The 25,820-nt window shown below is 37.4% G+C and overlaps 1 protein-coding gene across 4 annotated transcripts in view; it reads left to right on the top strand.

The window, feature by feature from the left end:
• The window catches only part of PAMR1 (peptidase domain containing associated with muscle regeneration 1), a 72,557-nt gene that overhangs the window by 42,551 nt on the left and 4,186 nt on the right, over positions 1–25,820 (top strand). For 2 of the 4 annotated variants that reach the window (XM_087921366.1, XM_087921367.1), the window contains exons 7-10: positions 18,457–18,657; positions 19,586–19,798; positions 22,325–22,391; positions 25,166–25,398. In XM_087921366.1, coding sequence (XP_087777492.1) covers positions 18,457–18,657; positions 19,586–19,798; positions 22,325–22,391; positions 25,166–25,398 — 714 coding nt within the window. The remainder of the gene's footprint in view (positions 1–18,456; positions 18,658–19,585; positions 19,799–22,324; positions 22,392–25,165; positions 25,399–25,820) is intronic. The other 2 variants (XM_026704601.2, XM_087921368.1) reach the window with 2 other exon arrangements.

Genomic DNA, 25,820 nt, shown 5'->3' with positions numbered 1-25,820 from the left:
GACTGGGTGGGAGGGGAGGGTGGCCGGAAACTAACTATTCAGTTGATTTCACCCCATTTAAAACTCGCCAGCAGGAGCTATCCAAGCTGCAGGGATGCCTGTTGTGGGGTACCAGAGTCGTCATCCCAACCACCCTTCGCACTCCCATCCTGAAGGTGCTGTACGAGGGCCACCCAGGCATCGTGCGGATGAAGGCGTTGGCTCGCAGTTACGTCTGGTGGCCAGGCATGGACTACCAGATCGCCAAGTGGGTAAGCTCGTGTCGTCCCTGTCAGGAATCCAGGGCAGCCCCGCCAGCCGCCACTCCCACCAGGTGGGAAAGTGCCAATGCCCCATGGTCAAGGCTTCACATCGACCTAGCCGGGCCAATGCAAGGCAAGACCTTCTTAGTGGATCGATGTGGCATTACTTCCGACGACCACCACTCAAGCAGTTGCCAAAGCACTGACTCGTTTTTTCATGACTCATGGACTTCCTGACACCCTGGTCTCCGACAACGGCCCCCAGTTCACTTCAAGTGAATTTAGCAGGTATGTCACCAATCTGGGCATCAGACACGTCCTCACGGCCCCCTTTCACCCTTCGAGCAACGGGCTGGCGGAGAGGGCAGTCAGATCAGCTAAGGAGGCTCTGGCCCGGTTTGGCCAAGAGGACTGGCACTCTAAACTGTCTCGTTTCCTCCTGAGCCAGCATACCACACCGTGCACGGTTACGAACAAATCCCCGTTTAATGTTTACTGGCTTTTAACGTCTATAAACTGCAATGGGCAGTTTACAAACATTAAAAGCCAGTAAATATTAAATCAATAAATAACAATAATAATGAAAATAATTTATAATTGAAAGATGAGGAAAAAGGGAACAAGATGCATACAGAGAGAAATGGATTCTTCTCTTAATTAGAGAGCCACCTCCAGACTGATGCACCTCTGTCAGGGCCTGAGGCCAACTGTTAGAGCAAGACCTTCAGGGCCTTAAGCAGTGGTGGGATTCAAATTTTTTTAACTACTGGTTCTGTGGGCGTGGCTTGGTGGGCATGGCAGGAGAAGGATATTGTAAAATCTCCAGTCAGCAGTGGTATTTGCCAGTTCTCCGAACTACTCAAAATTTTCACTATCAGTTTTCCAGAACTGGAGAATACCACCTCTGGCCTTATGGAAGGTCAGATCTCACCTCAGCGGTCATGATGTTCCAAAGGGCAGGAGCCACAGCAGAAAATGCTACATATTAGTTACAATAGCCTACAATAATTATTCTCGAAGAGGTGCTCATGGTAGCATCAGATCTGCATCTGATCTGCAGGATTTTGCCTCAGCTGAAGTTTTATGTTGTCTTCAATGCAGCCAGATTTAAAGCAATTTGCAATAATGCAAGATGACCTTCTCAGTAAGGCTACAACTGACCCTCAAGCTACAGATAGACAACATGTAGGGCTGTTACCTTGCTATTTTGTTCATAGGTAGCCTCATGAGTAGGTGAACAAGCTCAAAAGGTTCTTTTATATCCCTACTCTTCTTTCCAGGTCAAGCAATCTACTCATTAGGCCTTTAAATTCAGTGTGGTCTGCAAATGCTGAATGTGGGAGAAGATACCACTGTAGCATGGCAGGTAGCATGATTTAACATGCAGCATCCTACAAGTTTCCATCACAGCCTGGAAGATGAAAAGTATTACAGAAGCATTCTATTATTCCTAAAACTTCCAAAAATATCCAAACCTTTTAATTAACAACAAAGAACGTCATGCTTAGTATGATACAGAGAGAACAGTATACGTTTCTTAAATCTGCTACTAAATAATAGTGTGGCCTTGAATTAGATCACTCTAGATGCATTATCTTTCCATCTGTGAGGGGGAGAGGATAAGGAAGGCTTGCATTATTTTAATAGCTACTGTGATGATTAATAGGCTTCATCCACATATTTAAATATGCTATGAACAGAAATATCCTGTAGCTAATCTGAAGGAAATGGTGCACCAGCTGTGTCCCCACCAAGAGAAATTGGATGTTGTCATTCAAAGCCCAGTTATACAGAGATTGGATAATTGTAACCTACTCTGGAGGATACTGGCTTTGAAAAATGTTCAGAAGCTTTTATTATTTTCAAGTACAGCTGCAAGAATACAGATGAATATGAGGACTTTTGATTGTATTATCCCAGCACAGTTTCAGCCAGGGGTTTTATTCAGAGTTTCTGGTCTCTCCAAACATTCTATATGGTAATATTCTTCATCTTGATACAGTCAGACTTGCCTCATTCACACATAAGAGTTCCCAGCAGGAAAACTTCTCAGATTTGTCCAGTGAGACAGTCTGAACCATAAAAGTTATTTGCTTTGTTTCACCAATGTGAGACTGCCTAAGTGGGGGAGGAAGTTGAGTAGCCCTCTTCCTCTGTACTGGCAGGGGTTCACTGAAGGTTTTCCTTGCTGCACAGTTTTCAGTGAACCCATTGAACAGCCACTGTGAGGAATTTGGTTTTTACCAACAGCGGAACTTACTTATGTTGTAGGAGTAAAGATATATTTCTTTTGTACAGAGCTAAGTGATCTTAGTAAGTACATATTGTTTACCTCTTGTATCTTTGCCACTTTATAAAATAATGACATACTGGCAGGGGCGGGAAGAAGTTAAGGGAGCCTTTTCTTTCAAAAATAGCTTAAATGACCCAAAGATCTTCCTCTACATAACTTCCTGAAGGAGACTGCTCTCTAGCTTCTCCCCTGGTGCAAGATATGTAGGAAAAGACTGAGGGGTTTCAGATGGAAACAGTGAAGTTGAAGCAAGGAGTCTACATTTGGTTCACAGAGCAGCTTTGAGGGCTGCTTCCTTCAATTTTCATTGAAGTTAACCAAGCATGGGAAACTTCATACAGTTCCCAATCAACGGGTGCAAGAAGCCACTGAAACTTTTGCAGATGTATCTTCAAAAACATTCTAAAAGGATTGGTAAATAGCATGAGGGTGCAAGCTTTGTAGCCATAGGCAACTGATGGAAAAGAAAGGTGTTATAATGGAATGAAATATTGAGGGTGGGGGAGACAGCACTGGGTGTGAGCTTGAAAGAAACGCTCCCATTGTCTCATTTAGTTCCAGCTTTTGAGAGGCTTGTTTGAAGACAAACAGAAACATCAATGTAGTCCTCATTCCTCTGCTACTCTCCTGCAAACCACCAACATGGTTATCAGCTCCAATAAATTTCCTACTTTTGCCTTACTCCAGAATACAATGTTATTTTTATTTTATTTATTTATGTTGTTTATCTCCCCTGTAAGGTGACTATTTCTCTTTTAGATAATCTCAGCAATTATTTTAATCTGCATGATGCATGAAAAGGGATAAGTCATAGCAAGGGAATAAATCAAGGGATGCAACCACATGACCTATGCTTTATATTATGGTAAGAAACTCCAATATGAACTCATAGGATTTTCTTATCTTATTGACTAGAGCTGCAGTTCAGTATTGTGAATAAATAGGGATGTCTGGTCCCCTGATATTGTACATCTGCTAGACCAAGTAGGGTTTGATGCTTATTTGTTCACACAAATCCTGGATGCATAAGGAGTAACAATAGTAACTATCATATTTATATTACATTACATCTAATTTAATTTTAATTAGCCATGTCCATTTCTCAACCCTTGAATATGTATTTCAAAGACCAAATGCAGTTTTTCCCTGGAAAAGTTTACGATGTGGGTTAGTATATCTGAATGAGGAATACATATGTATTTTTATTCTAATGTTCCAATCAATAATCATGGTGAAATGGAAAATGTGCTAATTTTTTTCATTGTGTTTTCTTACAAGTGCAGAGTCTGGTTTTTTCCCTCCTGATCAACTAAATGTTGGTCTATTTGTTGTGAAAGGAATTTGTCAACTGGCTTTCATAGGTAAGATGGAACGAGATCTCACAGTCTCCTGATTTTTAGCCTGGAACCTTAGCCATTAGATCAAACTGGCTCTCAGGAAAGATGACTTAATAAGACTAGCCCCTTATATTCTATTGCCCTAAGGATTTAAAAAGCCTTAAAGAATATTGATATTTTTCCACTTATTAAAAATTGTTTTATTTTACTTCTCTGAACTTTGTGATATGTACATTTCATACCACACAAAGGTCACAAGGCAAAGAGACTTACACAGTTTATTTTTGAGATAGATCAAATGCATACTTGATTACAAATATTCTCCCTTGTCCACTATTAGCTCATTCTTAATCGGATCACTCATAAAAACAGATGGAAGATACATTCAAATAGGCCCCAAATTATCATAGTGTTTACAAAGCTTCTAAGATTTGAAATCGTGTGTACCAGCTTTAGCGGGAAGTTTGATGCGTAGCAATGTTAGCAATGAACCTATAAAATCCATGGTCAGCACCAAAATGGGAAAGGAAGGAAAAATCCTGCTTATGGGATAAAGAAGATAGATTGAGTACATGAACTTGAGGAGAATGGATGGTGAGGAATTCATGATTCCACTTGATGCTCTTAATTCTGATTTGCCAAGCAGAGATTTATTTATAGTTACCACCACAAAAAGCCTCTGCATTCCTACCATGAGCTCAGTGAAGAAAATACAGGGCACAAATGGAGCATAGTTATAATGCAGAAAGTTTATTCTCTAATTCTCACCTTCCCCAGATGTCTTCCAGATGTGCTAGACAACCATTTTCAGCATCCCCAGCCAGCATATTGAAGGTTGTCTCATTTAAGAATATGTGCACTATGATGTTAAAACTTGAATCCCCCAAGGAATAATACTTGGAATTTACCCATATGATTAATATTGGAAACAGAGTGGGCAATGAAATGGATCTTTATTATATGTATAATGCTCATTCCACCCTATACTTCTAAAATTAAATGAGGGAACCAAATAACTGGAAAGGTTGGTATCCAGAGACACTGCTTTCTAAAAGTCTGGAACAATGCTGATAAAGATCAAGTGGCTAGTTGTAAGCAAGAGCTTCCAAATTGCCTCCAGATGAATGCATCATAGCAGCTGACCCAAGCATACTTTCACATGGTTACTGCCTCATTCACAGAAGCATAGAGCTGGAAAACATCAGGGTGGGTTCCACTTGGCTGAAAAGGCATGAAAAGATTTTCAAGGCCTGTAGGATGACATCATTGTCCCATTCTAATTATTCCTGGCTGATGAGATACTTGCAAAAAAGATGCTTTGCTTAAGAAAGGGGACAAAAACAAATTGGGAACTCTTGATGAAAGCCTAATGCAGAGATTGATTTTCACTGTAGCATTCAATTTCATATTCATGGTGGGTGGGGAGGGACTGCACAAATCTACTGTACCAAGGGCAAAAGTTGATATTCTGAAGGTGAATTCTGACTGTGTGAATTGAGGGGTGAAGACCAGCATTCTAAAGTATGGAAGGACTCTGAACATGTTGCAGTCCAAACCATTTATTATCAGTGCTGAGAATATGTTCTTTAAACAGTTCTGCAAAAATATTTATTTTTCTCCCTAAGCAGACTACAAGCAAGCTTTTGGTGTTGTGAAGCTGTGGGTATGGATTGAAGGATTCAGAGGTATCTAAAAGCTGTTTAAATGCTGTAGTGCAGGAGTGCCAAACTCACGTTGTCATGGTGTCCTCACATGACGTATCGCCACTTTTTCCCCCTCTGCTAAACTGGGCATGGGCATGCATCTGGACTGCGGGCTGTGAGTTTGACAGCCCTGCTGGAGTGGTACAGTAGTTAGAATGCAGTATTGCAGGCTAACTCTGCCAACTGCCAGCAGTTCAATCCTGACCAGTTCAAGGTTGACTCAGCCTTCCATCCTTTCAAGGTTGGTAAAATGAGGACCCAGATTGTTGGGGGCAATATGCCGACTCTGTAAACAACTCAGAGAGGACTGAAAAGCACTATGAAGCGGTATATAAGTCTAAGTGCTATTGCTATTACTTTTCACCCCTCTGCCCTGTCACCTCTGCCATACTCTCCTCTTGTTCTACTCTCTTTCTAGCCCGAGATTGTCTCCTTGCCCCTTTAAACACTTAGCATATTTCCCATTTTCCATCTCATTGAATATTCTACTTTTCAATGTCTGGGGCTCTGCCTTTGGTCTGACATGAGGGGAAGGGTCTAGACAATTACAGTGTGGTCAAACAATCAATTTTGATGGATCTGCCACAAGAAATGTATTAAAATTATTTTGGGTATCTCTACTCTGCTGAAAGCAGCTTACAATATTTATAAAACACAGATTGAATATTTAAAAAAGCAGAGGTTAAAACTAACTACCTTGTAAACTCATTTAAAATTAAGTGCTTGCTAAAAGGCATGCATCTTTGCAGATTGTCTTACAGATTGATGAGAGTCTAGGAGCCAAACATAACTGGGGCTGGCAGCCAAAACATATAAAGAATGGTTGTTGGAATTGGGTATCTCTAATTTAATGAAAAGAAGGACAAGGAGTGACATGATAGCAGTGTTCCAATATCTCAGGGGCTGCCACAACGAAGAGGCAGTCAAGCTATTCTCCAAAGCACTGAAGGCAGGACAAGAAGCAATGGATGTAAACTAATCAAGGAGAGAAGCAACCTAGAACTAAGAAGAAATTTCCTGACAGTTAGAAGAATTAATCAGTGGAACAATTTGCCTCCAGAAGTGGCGAATGCTCCAACACTGGAAGTTTTTTTCCCCAAAATTTTTTTATTTGTTTTATTTATATAACATATAAAAATTTAATTCCAATTAAACAGTGTGTTTTCTGGGTGCATATTTTTAGGAAATCATAATCAAAATGTTTACAGTAATATTAATCACATTGACATTATTATTATTATTATTATTATTATTATTATTAATTATTATTATCTTATCTATTTTAACAAATCTCCTTTATAACATTAATTGTTTTCACATTCCCATGTTTATAACTTCTGTTTTTATTACCTAACCATTGGTAAAATAAGTCGCATGTCAAGACAGTGACAGTTTGGGCTAAACACTTTGAATATACAATAGAACTGGATAAATGGCAGAAATTGTGGGATAGGAATGTTAAATTAACCATGTCAACTGCATATAAAGAAAACTTACATAAAATGTTTTATAGATGGCACTTTTCACCAACAAAGTTGGGAAAGATGTTTAAAGACATGTCTGCTAAATGCTGGAAGTGTAACCAGACATCTGGTTCGTATGATCATATGTGGTGGACATGCCCAAAGACAAAAAAATATTGGATGAAAATACATACTTGGTTGGAAAAAAATGGTAAAGCAACATATAGATTTGAAATCAGAAATATTTTTGTTGGGCATCCTACTGGAAAAGTACAATAAGGGGAGTATGTACAGTAGAACTTCTGGTCATGGCCATAATTCACTCCACAACTTTGGTCGCAACCCAATTTGGCCGTGACCCGAACCTAATTTTGAAAATTTGGCACTTACAAAAAAAATGGTGTGGAAGGGAAAATCAGCCACAAAAAAAAAAAAAAAAAAGTGAATGTTTTGGTCAGAACCAGATTTGGTGGTGGTTAGAAGCATTCATGATCAGAAGTTCTACTGTACTTGGTTTTACATGTACTAACTGAAGCCAGAATTGTATTTGCACAACAATGGAAAAGTGAAAAGATTCTGACAGATGAGAATGTAATTTTAAAAAATATTAGAATGTGCAGAAATGGATAGATCAACACTTACAATTAAGGAAAATGAAGGAACTAAATATTTCTCAACACAGGAAGTTTTTAAGAAGAGATTAGACAACCGTTTGTCTGAAATAGTATAGGGTTTCCTGCCTGAGCAGGGGATTGGGCTAAAGGACCTCTGAGATACCTTCCATTATTCCATTTCTATTCCTCTTCTATTATATTCTATTCCATTCCATTCTTCCTAATGAAATGCTAGGAGCTATACAGAAAGAGCCATCTTTGTGTCTACTTTATGCCAGTAAGCAAATGATAACCAGTGCAGATCTTTCAGTGACATGCATAATATGACTCTTGTAGTTACCAACTATACTTTCTGGATACCTTTTAAATGTAGTTCTATGTAGAGTTCATTACAGTTGGCAAGGCAAAGTTGTAATCAAAGTATAGAAAAGCATAACAAATGTCTAGTTCAAAAAGGTCACTGCTAGTGTACCAGGCAAAACCTTCTATTGGTGTACTTATTACAACTGCCACCTGCAAACCCACAATAACAAACCAAGAGGTTGCTGAGGTATACCCCAGGGATCTATTCCAATGCTGGAGTATTGCAGATCCTTGCAGAAAGAACATTTACATAAAACTGTGACCTTGAGAGAAAAGAAGTGTGCAATGTACTTGGCTCCCACACATGGGAACAAACCTGCCATCTGATTGGGTTTAGTGTTTGTGTTACACACGACAATCTCACTCATGGCCCAGTTAAGTAGATTGTACAAATTCATTCTTTGATTTTCCATGGCTGAGAGAGGTCTTGAGATGTGGCCTCTGTTCTCCCTGTCTTAACATTTTAACAAGTGTACTATTGTATGCAGTACTAGTCTGGGTTAAATCTTTCATTTCCAACCTATGTTACTTTCACACCAGTAAATTTAATTATATATTAGTGTTTACGCAAGTGTTTTAAATACTTCTTAATATCTACAATGTAAACATTTGTTAGATTGCTGCAGTGTTTGAAGGAATATGAAATTTAATAAATAGCTACATTGATCCCAATCTGTACAAGATACAAATCAGGACATTTCTTGGCAAACTCCCTATATTTCTAAGGCCTTTAGAAACTTATAGGCTATATTTCAGAGGTATAAGTGGTAAATACCAACAATGAGGTTGCATTGATTTTTTTTAATGTGTGATATAAATATATCAGTTTAACTGTGAGAAGAAAGTACAGAAAAAGAAAGTTGGCTTTATCCATGGAAGAAAGTAATGAATCAGGTGCAAAAATAATGAGAATGTTCAAATAGATTATTTAACTAATCAATTTCTTTCTAGCTGACTATGGAAAGAAATGGCAACTTATTAAAATCTAAGTAATATCATCCAGATATATCTGTCGGAAAAAAGAATGAAAATCAGGTCTGTGTTAATGATACAATATTTAATTTAACAGTTCTGATCTCCTCTCTTATTTATTTCAGATGGTCTGAGTTCTATAAATAGAACACAGGAGATACTAAATATAGTTCAGACTAGACATATATCAGGGCATAACTATAAAAAGAGAAAGAATAGGGATAATGACTAAATTGTATTACAATCAACACTTGTAGATATTCTACAACTCTGACATATAATGATCATCATCTTCCTTTTCTACCTTACAAATTTAAAAATGCTTCATAAACTGATAGGTACTAAGTAGGCTTCACAACAGCAATCGTGGTTTTGGAAAAGCATCTAGTAATAATGTCACTTCTAAAAAAAACAAAATGTGTCAGTTTATACAGAAATTGGATTCTGAAGGACTACTCAGCCTAGAACTTTAATTTAGATGACATCTAAATTAAAACTTTACATCTATTTGTACAAGATTGCAGCCTATCCATATCAGATGATTGATAGAGAGGGAGAAAATAATTGTAAAATTATGCTCTGGTGACCATAATTGGGGGTTTGCTGCTGATAGCAGTCACATGTAACCCACATCTAGAAAGTGGTAATCAATTGATCATGACATCTAGAAAGTGATCATCAATTGATCATGACATCTAGAAAGTGATCATCAATTGATCATTCTCAATTCACCTTGACTGCATAAGCAAGTCCTTAACAATTGGTTGACCCAGATACTGGCTGACCCAGATATTTCCAGGAGAGTGTTCTGAAGTATTCTGCAGGCATCCAGGTCATGGCTGTACCACAGTATCTGGTACTGTAATGGTAGAGAGGATTTCAATGAATCCTTTAACTTTATCACCTGCAGTTGAAGAATGTAAATTAAAGATGGGAGTCATCATCTAGTTGAGGAAAAAGGTTTTCAAAAGGGTAGCATTCTTTCCAACAACATGGGCATTTTTGACTCCAGATTTAATCATATCTTTCATAGCATAGTAAAGAGAGGAAGATTTTTGCCAGTGCTACCCTATATTAGAGTTTGGACATACACTAGTGCAATGTACTCCCTTTGTGAAAGAGAATTAGAGCTGCACAAAAGTATAGATGGTTTGATTTGACTTTTAAAATATCCCCTCCTGTGGGATCTGCTCTCAAGCCATTTTCACTGAGCTGAATAGGCTAATGGGCACAATAGAACCTTAGTAAGATGCTTTTTTGATGCAAAACAACTTCAGAAAGAGAATCAGGACAGAGGGAATAGACTGCTGAGTGCCAGCTGAGAATTCAAGGATCTGAAGTCAAATTTAACTCACCATTTTTCTAATGTAGTTCTACTATTTTTTTCCCCGTGGCATTTCAGTTGCATGGTGAAAACATTCTGCTTCAATACCCTGTCTCATACTGAGGGGTGAAGTGAGCTGTGAGAAGAGCTGGTTTACTTGTTGTTACATACAAGCAGTTGTGGTACAACATGGGCAAGGATGTGAATTTCAGTGTATCTCCAACTACACATTTAAATACAACTGACTTGGACCTACGGGTGCAGTTCCTCGAAAAGTCATTTATGTGTGCATAACTAACTCAGCATTAAACACATCTTCTTTCCTGCATACTAATTTATTCTTTCTTTTCCTGGAACCTCTTTCAGGATGGGCAGAGGCTACTGCCAAGATAAACTAGGAAAGGCAGATGGTTAAAGAGCAATTTAAAATAGGCATCTTACAACAAAGCCTGAAACTCATTGCATGTGTTGCAGAATCCGAAAGGGAAAAGCATCAATCCATTTCTGTTTCCAACAAATAACTGTTCACATTATGAAGGAAAACATCTTGATAAAGCACACATGGTTCTAACATTAATTTCAAAATCATCTTCACTGTTTGTGCACATCATGCAGGAAAGAAATTTTTAAAAAGGATGAGGATGCAAGGAAACTGCAAGATGCTGCAAGTCAGGGGTGTCAAACTTGATTTTATTGAAGACCGCATCAAGGTTGTGGTCGACCTTGAGGGACCGGGTGGGCATGGCTACCCCAGCCATACTGCAACCACCTGGTCACACCCCACCCCGGGTGTGACCAGGTGGTTGCAGCCAACTGGGTGGGTGTGTCCAGGGTGGGTGTGCCCAGCTCAATGTTGCTCATATTGGTGGGGGCGCCTGTGGCAGCCTAGATGGGGTTAGAGGGATCCATTGTCTCCAGCATGAACCCAGGAGGTGGAGCGGAGGCAGCTTCTCACTGGCTCCAGGGTGGCCCCATGGATCTAAGGCTGACCACATTCTGGCCTGGATGGCCACCATCAAGTTTTAGATCAGTGCCCGGCCAGCCTGGGCCAGGGCCAAGGCACCAGGGGCTGGTCCTTTGCTGTTTCCAGACAACCCCATGGGCCAGATCTAACCACATCGTGGGCCTGTGGGCCTTGAGTTTGACACCCCTGCTGTAGGAGAAGGACATTAATACAAAACAATTGGGGAGTCCAGAACAAAAAAAAAGGAAAGGTCTTATTTCAGATTCCATTTGACTTTTTTGACATCCTGCTCCTCAAGACAGGTTTGATTGGTACTATTCCTCTGGGTGAAAGGGTTGTTCATTTTGTCTTTCAAGATCAGTCTTACATTTCTTACATTTCTCTGGAGAGGACAAGAATTCTCCCCAGAGAAAATAAGAAGCCTGGAAGCATCTTATGTCCTTATTATGTCACAAAGGATTTGGGGGGATTAAATTCCACTGGGGAAGGCGTATGGGGTCTCATTAGTGAAGGCTTGCATTTAGTACACTCTAAAATGCTTTATGTCTTCTTGACAGTAAACTATTACAGAACACCAGCCATGCTTTAATACCACTCAAATCAATAGGATGAGTTCATTGCAGGCGGTATAAAAGTTTTATTGATTTCAGTTTAATATAGTTGGAGATAACTGTCTCTGGATTGGATTGGGGGATAGTTCTTTCACTGAAGAGATAGCTCTGTAAAAATTAAATGAATTGAATAAGAGAGGGGCTTTACTTTGCAGATGTTCTTTTTATTTCTGTCCCAATTTTTCAACCACCGCAATCTTCATTACTTGACACAAACCATATGTGAATGAAGCCTCCAGCTGCTTCAATGGAAGAAATATACAGTGTGGAGCAAAAATCAAAGGCATAAGTAGTTTATATCACTGATACAAACATTATATTTGTGAAGGTTTTCTTAAAAGCCATATGAGCTGTCAAAAGGCAATAGATAGCATATGTGGAATTTGTTTTGGCCACAAGCTACTGAGGTTGTAGTATTTTCTTAATTGTGGCCGTAACTTACATATAAATCTATGCAGGCATGTACACAAGCACCCACACTATCATGCTTTTCCCTTTTAGAAAGAGCAATATTATACAAAATGTAAAAGACAAGTTGAAAACTAACAAACCAAAGCAATTAAGACTGTGAGGTGAGAAAAGCTTGCCCCAAATCCATTTCTCAGGCTGTCCCATACGTTTCTATTCGTCCATCAAGTGTTCATACATTGCTTTTTATTTCTTAAACTAGGCTCTCTTTTTGAAAATCTCATCAATTCTAACTACAACTTTCTCAATTACCCCTATCCTCATGATTCATTCAGTTTTCCTTCATATGTTTGTGATTCTGACCTCATTCAATCTCACTGTGTTCTAACCACCTCAAAGTACTTTTGTACTACTTATTCATGTTTGTATATAATCCTCCCTCAATAAGCATTTGATTCCTGACCATACTCATTTTTGTTTTACCACACACTTTCTTAAACAACATTCACAGTGCACTCAACTTTTAAGTTTCTTCTGACTTATACAACTTTAACTTTCAAATAGAAAATGAGAAGTAGCACTCGCTTATATACAATAACATTTATTCATCACAACAGCATCTGTTCATCACAACAAACACACTATAACCTTTTACAAACATTTGCATACTTTAAAATGTCTCCATTAATTCTTCATGTCTTCATTTTAGTGCACCTTCTACCATAATACACAGATTCATCTATTTTCTTTAATTTTTCATAAAATATGTACAACCTTCAATTGCTTACTCCACTTAACTTGTCAAACACAAACTACCTTGTCTTGATAGATTAATATACAAATAACCTACTCATTATTGTATCCTATAAAGTTTGCTACAAGTAAGTTGGGTTTTCAGCCAAAATGGTGATAGATAGATAGATAGATAGATAGATAGATAGATAGATAGATAGATAGATAGATAGAGACAGACAGACACCTGTAATATTCTTGTTCTATAACTATTTACCCATAAATACAAAGGCATATTCACACATCTTACACTCTTCTCAGTGCTGAAGCATTTCCTCAGTTTCCTAAATTCTATTTATTTTCAAGCATATTTACTTTCATTATATATTGTTTTCAGATTCAGCAACAACTTTCTGCTCTCTGTTCCCACAAAATAACCCTATATTTCAAGCCTGTTCATTTCATCATACACTTTCTCTAAATCAGCAAACATACATTAAATGTTCTTTCTCAGATTTGTATATTCCTTAATAATCTGTTGAAAAGCAAAAGTCTAATTTGCTCCCAAAAGCTGAATCGCCCTTCCCCAAATGTTGCTGATTGTCTCATGACCCTTTTGACTACAGTTCTATGAAAGCCATTTCCAGGCATACTTAATCCTCCTGCAGCTTTTATATTATTTTTTTGTTATCACTTTCTTTCTATAGATGATGATGATGATGATGATGATGATGATGATGATGATGATAGTTTTCCAAATGCCAGGCACAACTACAGACTTCACTTACATATTAAATAACTCATACAGGAAATCTGTAAATAAACCACACCCACATTTTAATATTTCTCCACTTGCACCAGCTCTACTTATAGTTTCACCATTTTTAAAACATTCTCACAGTATTCATTTCACTTCATCATTTTTTTCTTGAACATTAATAAGGTGTAATGGTTGAAACTGCTGGACCAAAGAAGCTGGATAGCTGTGAGTTTTAATTCTGCCTTAGACATGAAGCCAGCAGAGTGGTGTTGAACAGCATTTTCTCTTGGCTTAGGATAGTAGGCAAGAGCAAACCTCTGCTGAAAAATGTCCAAAAAATTGCATTTCAACTTGTCCGCCTAATTGCCAGGATGTCAAGATTGACTTGAAATTACATGCCCCAAACCCCTTGACTCAAAAATGCAAGCACACACACTCCTAAAAAACTCCATATAAATTTCTGCTTCATTCTGCTCTGAGACATAGCACTTTTATTTCCATACAAATAGCTAAAAAATTTACTCCAGTTTTTTTTTCACTTCAGTTTAATCCCAGATAATTTCACTGCTTTATTTTTTTATTTCAATTACTGTGTGGAGTTCCATTCACTCTGCATTTTCCCTTCTTTTTTAAATCTTACCCATTCCTTAATGCCTTTGAGTGCATTATTTGAAGGCTGTCTTTTTATCTCTGTATACATTATACATATCCGCATTTTTGCAGCAATCTGTTTCTTACATGCATTCCTTTGTCACTCATAGTCTTTCATGTCTTCATTCCTCTAAGTGTTGTCATACTTCTAGTTAGTCCTCTGGCACTTTGTGGTAAAATCAAATCACGTTTCTCAAGCAGCTTCCATAGAAGCTTAATCCTTCTTGTAATGCTTTTCTGTACAAGACCTGCATCTTACTGTAATTATTTCTAAAATCACTGCTTTCATTTTGTTTACTTCAGTGTCTATTTTCCCCAAAGAACTTCTGCTAATGCTGCTAAAACCTAGTTTGTCACAAATTCAGAACTTTTCACAAGTTCAGAACTGATCTTTAACATTTTTTTTAATATTATACCATGATCAAAAAAATAACCTTTTTAGTGTCAAGTGTCAGGTAAATCAGAACTTCCAGGCAGTTAAAATGGATACAAAGATGTATTGCAAGCTAGAGCTCTCCACAAAAATCTGAACTATTATTCCATAAGCGTCAATGGAGTTCAAAATGGTCTGGACTTGGATCTTGTGGATGTGAAGAGACTCATGACTAATGATACATTTGACCCCTCCCTCAGGCTCAGCCTGGTCATCTCCAACATCTAGGTTTTGTTTACTTTGTGTGTGTGTGCATGTGAAACAAGAATGAATGGATTTATAATTGAGTCATGTACTTCAAACAAGCAGACCTTTTTCTAAACAGATAATTGCCAATCACTGTTATCATTTATTGTGGATTTCTGAATGGCCCGATAACATTTTCTGAACTTTTTCAATTGTTCCACCCATTTGTTCATATAATTTAACAAAATAATTAGACTATCTTTACTCAATACTGTACAGCTTCCTGTTTAAGTTATATTTCCTTCAATTCCTTTGTTAATTCATATGCTCCACAATTTTATATTACATCACTTATATTCTAGATCATAATCTTCCATATGTCATATAGTGAAGATTCTACTTATTATACAGTGTTTTGATAAGGCAACAGTACAAAGCCTTAGCTAAGTACAAAGCCTTAGCCTTACCATGCTAAAAACTTATTTCTGGCATGTGGTTACTCTGTTCTCTTTCAACTGATATTTTAGTTTAACAAGGGAAAGATGAGTGAATGATTTGAATCCCCTTCTCACATATTATTTCATATTCCAAATATTGTTCAAACACTTCAAGGAAGTGTTTAAATCTTTAAACCCCACTTTTTCTGAATCACCCAAAGATACTTTTCATTTAACTGCAAAGGGTACTTTTTTTTAATCTCAGGGATATCATCACTATCCTATAATAATCTAAAATGAATAGTTATAAGTAATTAGCATTTTTTTAAAAAAATCTTTGGTGCTGTTAGGGCACCTGGCATTTAACTGAAATGCCTGACTAGAGAAAAGGAACTATGGCAGAAGTAACAGCATGGTTACCCACGTAGTCCCAGTACAGATCTCAGTAATGAAAAGCTGAGGGAACCTATGTCACGATGCAAACTCTCACATTTTTGTACAGGTAGTCTTAATTTAGTGATTGCAGTTGCATTTGAGTGAATATTATGGTTCTCTGGCAGTCGGTGCAGATGGCAGAGGTATCAGACAGTGAGGACGAAAGGGAACCAGTCAGGGAGTTCTGGCGAGGACTTGGATGAGGGTCCTGCCTCTGATGCAGGGATGAGGCCAGGACCATCTGAGAATGGGGTGCTGCCTTCGGAGCTTTTGGAGTCTGGCAGCAGCAAAGCAGAAGACCAAGGGGAGCTTGTTCCCAGTGCGTGTGTGCGCAGAGCTGCTAGAAGGTGAGAGCAACTGAAGCAGAAGGGGTGACTCAGGAGTAAGGCTGGGAGGTGATTGCCACTCCCATTAGGGATAAAAGTCAGTCCTCAGTGGCAAAAAGCTTTGCAGGAAGCAAAGCAGTTCAGTAATTTCTGAGTCCTTCTTGAAGCTCTGTACTCTGGTCAGTTTATTTCTGGGGTTTGGGGTTGGTTTATGTTAAGCCTTAATTGGATGTCTGTTTCTTGGCAGCATTCGACAGCACTGAAAAGCATGCTGTTATCTGGAGAAACTATGTATAATGAGTTTTGGCTGGGAATGCAAGTAATTCCCAGTGTCACATTAAAAAAGGTTTTACTTTTAAATTCCATTTGTGTTTTATTAAGTTTTACGAAGCCTGGGTCAGAACAGTGAAGTGAAAATAATATGGACTGCAACTGTGCATAAGATTTTATTTAAGTTTTTCTTTGCTTCTTGCTAATTTCTTCAGCTGAACTGGGTTTCTTCTTCCTCTTTGAGGGCATCTTGGTATGGATTTAATTTAGAAGTTGCAGAACGAAGACCAAAGAACAAGAACACTGAGAGACATGCCAGAATAAATCTTGAAAAAGGCTTATGAAGAAATTGTCCCTAATACTTATAGCCTAAGAAGAATATGAGCACCTGGGTGAAGCACCCAAACAGCTGGGTGAAAGTTTTTGGAGTTTAATTCACAAAGAAGTTGGGTAAAAGAGCAAACTTATTCACCCACTGCCTTTTGGAAGATAATTCTTTATTTCGTTTGCATTCATTGGAGAGCAATGAATCACAAGAGAGTAAATCAACAGGAATGCACTAGCACCTGCTGTTTGCCGAGCACACTTGCCACAAGCATTTGGGAGGCAAAAGAAAGCCTTCAGTCTGACACTGGTTAGGCTCTTGTCAATTTCAGGTGGCAACTGCAAGCTGCAGGATTGTACTCAACTAAGTACACAAAGCTTCATTTGTTTACTCTAGTTAGCACTTTTTAGGGAGGTACTGTGCTGTGGAGATAAAGCAGTCCAAGAAGAGATATCTTGTTTAGATAGCCTCTCTACTGGAGAGGAGGGAAATGGGGCAGACACAGGACAACATAATACCATATTAACTGACTAATGATGAACACCTAACTGAGAGTCACCACAAAGATCATAAATGCAGGCACCTGCCCCAAAGTTGCATTTTTATCACTGTCATAATTGCAAATGGACACTGATCGAGGCAGTTGCTAAATGAGGACTGCCTGTACTTGCATCCTAATATAAATATGTATACAGATAGTCCTTGATTTACGACAATTGAGCCCAAAATTTCTGTTGCTAAGTAGAGCATTTATTACCCCCATTTTATGACTTTGTCTTCATTGTTAAGCGAATGGCTGCAGTTGTTAAGTTAGAGATATGGTGGTGAAGTGAATTCCCCATTGTCTTTGCTTATCAGAAGGTGACAAAAGATGATCACATGATGCTGGGACACTGCAACCATCATAAATATGAACCAGTTGCCATGTTTGACCACATGACCAGGGGGATGCTGCAGCAGGTGTGTGAAAAACGGTCATGTCTTTTTTTTTTGCCCCAATGCCATTGTAACTTCAAACAGTCACTAAATGAACAGTACTGAGTGGTATTCATCCCCTTGAGTTACATACAAAGTAATAAAGGTAGGCTAAAAAAAAAAATCTAATAAATATTAAAAAGCACATAACATAAAGTTTTTATTAATACATTAATAACGTTAAATTTTTTAAGATCCTTTATGAAATATCAGCCTATTTTATTTGTCAAGTTGTCTTATTTTATGCCAAACTTTTTGATTATGTCTGCAGTTTGTCATTCAGGTTCTCTGACTGTAATAAACATGACAACACATACACACACACACACACACACACACTGGAACTATAGATGTTAAAGGGTTTGCAGCATGACATTCTTATACACATTTCATCATTTCCCATCACCTCCCCTACAGACACTTATGCACATACTGGTATATTGATGCTTTCAGTCAAGTGCTGCTACAATGAGCTGTCAAGAGATGAGAGACACATCAGCACTACTGAATACTTTTTAATTGTCTGTACTAGTTACTTGTCCTTCGTTTTGCTTCTCTCTTATTATTCTTAAAATGTAATATTTTAAAAACATTCTTACTAATCCTAAAACACTCCTGTTTTTGTAATAAAGTGGATTTTTTTGAAATATCTGAACTGTCAGTGGTGATGTGTAGGACTCCAGGTAATCCTGCTCATGGTTTTGTGGAAGGAGATGACTTTAAATACGGGTCCCAGGTTTCCTTCAAATGCAACGCAGGTTACACCTTAAAAGGCAGCCAAGTTGCTTACTGTCAGTTAAACGGGAGCTGGTCTGCACACCATCCTGGATGTGGTAAGAACTTCTTGTGTTTCTTCTATTGCAACTTTTTTTAAAAAAATCCAGAAATTGCTAAGAAAATAAAAAGCAAAAATGTATTTTGAACTTAACACTTTGATGAACAGAAGGGAGACCTTTAAATCTGGGCTATGGCAAATGTGGGCTTTTTCTCTTGCTCTCTTCAGCTTATTGCAATTTAATTGCTCAAATTGAATTAAATATTAGTCAATCAGCATTAAATAGAATGAGTGTTTTATGAGTATTGCAATTTGATGGCTGAATTTGTTCCTAGAAAATTTGTTCCGGCAGCATTGTCACTTCCAAAATGAAACACAGATCTCTTTATTTATTTGCTTAATAAATATTGGATCTGCAGCTTCCTTTTCAGGGTGGGGTTTCTTAAGGCACCACGCAATACAAACGTTCTGAAAATTATTACTAAAAAAAATTCTAGAACTATATATTAAAATTATAGCAAAAAATTATTAGTTGGATTTGGAAATTTGGAATTCACCTATTGCTGGATATGCCTGAGAGGAAAAATAATATAGAAATTAATTAAGTAAAAATAGCATCTAGAACAAGGGTCTTCAAACTTGGCAAGTTTAAGACTAGTGGGCTTCAACTCCCAGAATTCCTGAGCTAACATGACTGGAGGAAGAATTCTGGGAGTTGAAGTCCACAAGTATTAAAGATCTAGAACATGGTAATCTAAAGAAAAAAAGGAGCTATAGTTGAAAGTAGCTTATTTGTAGTACTGTGAATCCAAAGACATTTTAATAAAACCAATGGCTTGTTCATGTGGTGTTAAATTCCTAACTTAACATTAATGGCAAAACAAATGTTGATTACATTTTTTTTATTAATAAAGGATTGAATAATGTGATGGTCAATAAAGCATTCTACTTTGGATAATAACAGTAACAACTGTTTGTATTACTAGTTATGGAAGAGAGAAATTGTTCTGATCCTGGTGCTCCACTCAATGGGTACAGGAAACTGATGGATGATACTGCTCTAATTAATGGTCATTATACAAAAATTGGAACTGTAATTACATTCTTTTGCAATAACACCTATACTCTCAGCGGTAATGAAAAGAGGACCTGCAAACCCAACGGCGAGTGGTCAGGGAAACAACCAATCTGTATAAAAGGTAATTAATAACATCACTTCAACTTCATACTTGTAACACTTTTTTTAATGAATATATTATGGCACCTATTGTACTGATGTAATCTTTGTTGATTCCCCTAGAATCCCTACTTCGTTTAATTTCTTCCATATCCCTGTAATTAACATCAATTTAACAGGAAGCTAGATTGTTAGGAAATAAACTAATAGTCTCTTGTTTCTCTATTCAAGAATACTTCAGGATCTAAAATTTGCCCCATAGAAAAATACTGATAACTCAGTTTGCCAAAGAAAAAAACCACAGTGGTTAACTGGTGTTGGTTGTGAACATCTTACAACATGAATAGGATGTCAGTGAACAGCTGCACCCATGTTCCTTCTCATACTATCTGATTGCCATGGATAGGCATAAGTATCACTGATACCATGGCAACCATTTCCTGAAAGCATCAGTGACATATTCCCCAAATTCTACATGTGTGAAGCAATCCGAATAGATTGCAATTTATTTTACATATTTTATAAGCTGTACACTAACTAATGTATGAATGCCAAGAGTATTAAGATTAGATACAGAGGCAGATAATTTTTCCAATCCCCTTTGTAATATCTGACCATAAATTAAGTTGAGTGGAGCTTATTAAAATTGGAATCCAATTATCTGAAAAATACCTGATTGTCTATTGCAGGCACTAGGTTCTCTAATAATTGTCTCCATGGAAAACATGCTTGGCTCGTGTCCAGCTTTGTGCACCATTTGTCTTTTTTATTTTGAAAAAGTGATACAGTACAAAACAAAGTGTTGTCCTTCAGTATCCTCCTTATTTCCCTAAAACACCTTGAAAGCACCAAGCAGTTTGGCTAATACATAAGCCTACCTGCCCAGAAAAAAGTATTTGATAAACAGAGATGGATGAGGAAGTGTTATATTCTGTAGCAAACAAGCTAAGTTTTAAGGAACATTTGTTTAGAACTAGTCCAGATTGGAAAACTATTCAAGGAGGAGAAGCTAGGCAGAAGAGAAAGAGGGAGCCAATAGTAAGAAAAGGTGTGATGCTAGGCAGAATAGGCTCAATCTGTTTTGGTTTTAATAAAAACTTCATTGCAGTACATCTGTGGCTTTGGTATCTGTCTCCAATAATCTGAAATAAAATATAACAGGAATGAGAAACAGATGAATCTATGTTTTTCACTCTATCTCCCCTGACAGTGATTTGTGGAATAGATAAGGCAACTTTGCAGCTATTTTGCACTACAATATGTGTTCAAAATTATGAATGTGCCCATTCACTTTTTTTTTTTAAAGGATGTTGTCCTACTATATAGAAGTGAAGTCTAATGCTTCTTTGGTCTCTTCATCGTATTTTTCCCCCCATCTGAATTACTGGATAAGCTAATTTAAGGAACTGTTAAGCTGAAGCTGGACAGTACAGAAAAAATTGCTTGCTTATAGTCACTGGATAGAAACAATCTACAGAATCAGATTGCTAATTCATCTTTTCATAGATTTGCAAGTAAACTGGCCAGAGGTAGAAGTATTTTTTTTTTTGAAGAATCCATACAATTTATATGAAAGCAGGGAGGAAAACAATAAAATGCTAACAAAAAAGAATATAGCATAAAAATGGACACTGTAATCGGTCAACTCTACCTCTAAGCACTACTCTTTCTATATTTTTGCATAACCATATTAGAACTACTAACCTCAGGAAACCCTATAGTAAGCCAGGATCCAAATGACAAAGATACACAGTACAAAAGGACAAAACGTGGGTTATGTCATGCTACATGTTTAGTCACTGCTCCTCCCCTTTTTATAAATATTAATTACTATCCTGTTGTTGAGCAAGTATTTTTCCTGATATTAATTTTAGATCAGTTGAGCTCTTCAAGGAAACCCAAGACAGAAATCTAATAAATAAAATGTCTAAAAAATCTTTCACAACTATATAGCGGCTTGTCTTGCCTTTCAAGTGAATTAATATTGTGTTTAATTCTTAATTTCATAATGGTTTATCTGTTACACTATTTCTGCTCTCATTTATTAAGCATGAAAAATGAAAATAAATATCAGACTTCAGAAGAAAGGAATGAGGTTTGTGGAACTATTAATGACCTCATGTCTCATCCATTCCAAAATATAATTGGATCTAATATTCTTTCTTCTAATAGTGGACATATATAATCCATGGACCAGCTGGGCGATTATTGCCAGGGTATAAATATACAGCAGTAGGGCATAATTATGCTGTTCCTATTGAGATATGTGGACCTCTAAGTATAGAAGCAGTAGGTTGCATCATTTCAGTGGTTTGTGAAATGCAACCACCTAAAGCTTAGGCTTGTTTGCTCTGTTTAGTTCTGTTTAAGAAAACAGAACTAAAAATTATTCTTAAAAATATGCAGTATCTATCATTTAATGAATTGCTTATTGTTTATCTTAATTCCTTTATGATAGGGCCAGGAAGTAATAGAGACACCATAAATTTGAGCTGGAAACATGAAAAAAGGATTATACAATATTGTGTAGTATTTTTTTTTTTTCTAGCTTGCAGAGAACCCAAGATTTCTGATCTGGTGAGACAGAAGGTACTCCCTATACAAGTACAGTCAAGGTAAGATTGCAATACCTTATCTTAATGAAAAATATTATTGCTTGTTCTTGTGTCTCTGTGCCTGGTTGTGCAAATATTATCTGGAAAAAAATGCATAAACTGTAGCAGTTATTCTGGAAATAACTATTGCTAGTTTGATTTTTTTTTTTAAATCTATTAGGTGGAAATTTATAAGCCAGCATGTTCACCCACCCACTATATAAGTATAAACATCCACAAGCAAATATACTGTATTAACTGATATAATCTATGATACAATTTCTGACAGTCTGTCACAGTACTTTATAATAGATTACAGACCCAGATGACCAAATCCTAACTGATGAAAAGATAAGAAAGATTTCCTGTGGAATATAAAGAAAGGTGTGATAAGAATTGTCAAAATAGGTACTGTATCACTGTTGTTGCTCCGGTGATTATATAGAAGATATTCATGAATTTATCATACGTAAGCATCTGTAGGGAAAGAAATGTTATGAAATTGATATGAAAATTCTTCCCCTTATATAATTGAATGTAACATTGCAACAAAACAACAAATGGCAGAATGGCAGAATTGCTAGGCACATATCATAATTTTGGCATCATAGATAGGAGCTGATGTTTATGTCAACCCATAAAATAATGAGCTATTGTTCCACCTTTTTATACAAGATCTCTGCTGGGAATTATCAAAAATATAAATCTTCCTTCCAAACCACAGCATTTGTTTAGTATAACACTTAGTCAGCTTGCTTAGTAACCTAAGTAGGTGTTAGGCATACAAAAAAATCAGATGCAATTAAACTGATTTACTGCTAATCATGCCAAGAATCTTCTCAGCAAATGATGAACATCTATTTGGGGCTAGATATGGGTCAATGTAATTTAAGAGAGGTCAGACTTAATTTACTTCTGGCTATGTAGGGATTCTAGGCTGATTCCTCTTTTAACTCTGCCTCCATGATCTGCTACTCCTTTTCCTATAGCAGGTCTTCATGCGTACTTGGATGAAGGATGAGATTGCAGGCTAAAATAAGATGTCTATTATTGCTGCTTGCACATTGTTGCCAAGAAGAATGTGTGAATCCACAAAATGGATGTATGAGTCAATCTTGATTTGAGGGACATTTTACTTTTGATATTAGAATCAAAATACAAATAAATCTTTAGTCAAAAGCAGCATAAACATTCTAGACCAACATCCCCCAGGTTTGTGGGTACAGGGACTGGTTCCATGGAGAGAGGTTTTTCTGTGGACCAGGAAGGGCATGGTTTTGTGTGCTGCCTGCATCCCGCTTCGCTTATTTTCTGACATCCTGCAGACTGGTGCCATCCGTAGATTGGGGGGGTGGGGGTGGGGACCCCTGTACTAGACAACAAAACTAGAACTTCCCTAAATTAATACATATTTGAGCAGTTATTTCATGAAACATGTGATACTATAGTACTGTATTATACAATCATAATACAAGAGTTACATATTACATTCTCTCTAATTCTAAAATTATTAGCACTGTGTACATTTTTTAGATTTAGTCAGGTTTTATTGCACGTATTAAAAATATGTGCAGAGGAGAGTTACATGTGGGAAAATATTCCTTCAACCCCCATACAAGAATGGATTGAATTTGTGTTGTGCAAATATTTCACACATACTCCTCTCTCTCTCCTCTTCCCCCTCCCTTCCTCCCTCCCTCTGTGTGTGTGCTGTGTGTGTGTCCACCATAGTGGAAAAGATGGTAGATTCATTCTCTTCTTAGTTTTTTTTGTTGATATTAACAATTGCTTGGTAAGTGCTTCAGTGCTTTTTTAATGAATCCTTTGCAAAAGGAGGTCACACTTTGCAAAGCAGTCTAATATCTCTTAAAGTCAGCTTGGAAAGTATAGTGAAATTATTGGTACATACATCTAAGTATATAGAAGTATTATATAAGTATATTAAGTATACTTTTACTAATGAAATTCCAAGGTATCAGACACATCTTCCCAACAGGGGTGGGATTCTACCAGTTCACACCTATTCGCTAGAACCGGTTGTTAATATTCTAAGCAGTTCAGAGAACCGGTTGTTAGAAGAAATTACTGGCCTAATCCTGTAAGGAAGGCAGGAAGGAAACATTCTAGTGTTGCTTACAGAAACTGCCTCTCCCTTATTACATTCTTGGCAGGACTAGACTTCCTGTCTCAGGAACTTTTCTGGAATTTTTTTCCCTTCCTTTGCTGGTACTTTGCTTGTGTGGAGTGACCATTCAAAGTTACAATGACACTGAAAAAAGTAACTGATGACCATTTTTCACACTTACAACTGTTGCAGCATCCCCACAGTCATGAGAGGCCAGGCGAGGAGATGTGTGCCTCGATGTGAGTGATATTGAGTTGGCCACACCCAGCCAATAACATGACCACCCAGCCATGTCCACCAAGCCACGCCCACCACCTAAGCCATGCCCACAGAACCGGTTGTTAAAAATTTTGAATCCCACCCCTGCTTCCCAACAATGCTAACCGGAAAGACAATGGACTGAATTTGGATTGCTTACTTAAACATTCTATTGTTAGGCCTTGCCTCTTAATCATATTTGGAGAAGAGAATGCTGAATTTTACTAAGAGTCTGGAAAGTCTTGAATGGCTCCATGGGCTGCAAAGTTTCACTGGATTGTAATTATAAATATTAGCTTATTTGTAATAATGCTTTATTCCAAACTGTACTTCAATACTGTAAAAGCTAAAGATATAAAAAAAGGGTTTCGGCTTCTTGATTATAATTCCATGTTGTCTACGAACAAAACAGGGAGACTCCCTTGCATCAACTCTATTCGTCTGCATTTAACAAACAGAAGTTGGAGGCATATCCAACCAAGAAACCTTCACTACCATTTGGAGAATTGCCTCTAGGCTTCCATCATCTTCATACGCAGCTGCAGTATGACTGTATTTCTCATTTTTACCTTCGTTTGGGAAGCAGCCGAAGAACCTGTCTGAAAACAGGAAAATGGAGTGGGAGAGCCCCTTCGTGCATTCCAAGTAAGAGTGCGGTTATCAGACACAGAACATTAGGCAACGCCGCCATTCCATAAGTAATAATATTGCTCTCTAAATGAAAATTCCTTAAGGAACAAGATTGTTCAGGTCTAAGGAATTCACGTCCAATTGCCTGTGATGAGGTGCATTATACAATAGTTATTGAGGATTTTCTCTTTCAGTGATTAGACATTCTTAAACGAAGAACATGAATGCCACTAGTAGGCCAGCAAATAGAACTATTATTCAAATATGCACACAAGCGAATACAAGCTGCTTCTTTACAAGTGCGAGGGAAGCAGGGAGTTGCTCCTGTTAATTCTATTCAGTGTTTGTCACTTATGCAACTCAGAACATAAGGATATCCTTCAAAGATCTTCAGCTAGAGGAAAATAACTGCTCAAAGATCTTTATCCGAAAGGATG

The sequence above is a fragment of the Pseudonaja textilis genome, chromosome 1 (assembly GCF_049901715.1).
Source record: "Pseudonaja textilis isolate UNSWEBS1 chromosome 1, rPseTex1.2, whole genome shotgun sequence".
Classification (NCBI taxonomy): domain Eukaryota; kingdom Metazoa; phylum Chordata; class Lepidosauria; order Squamata; family Elapidae; genus Pseudonaja; species Pseudonaja textilis.
This window is presented reverse-complemented; position numbering and strand designations above follow the sequence as displayed.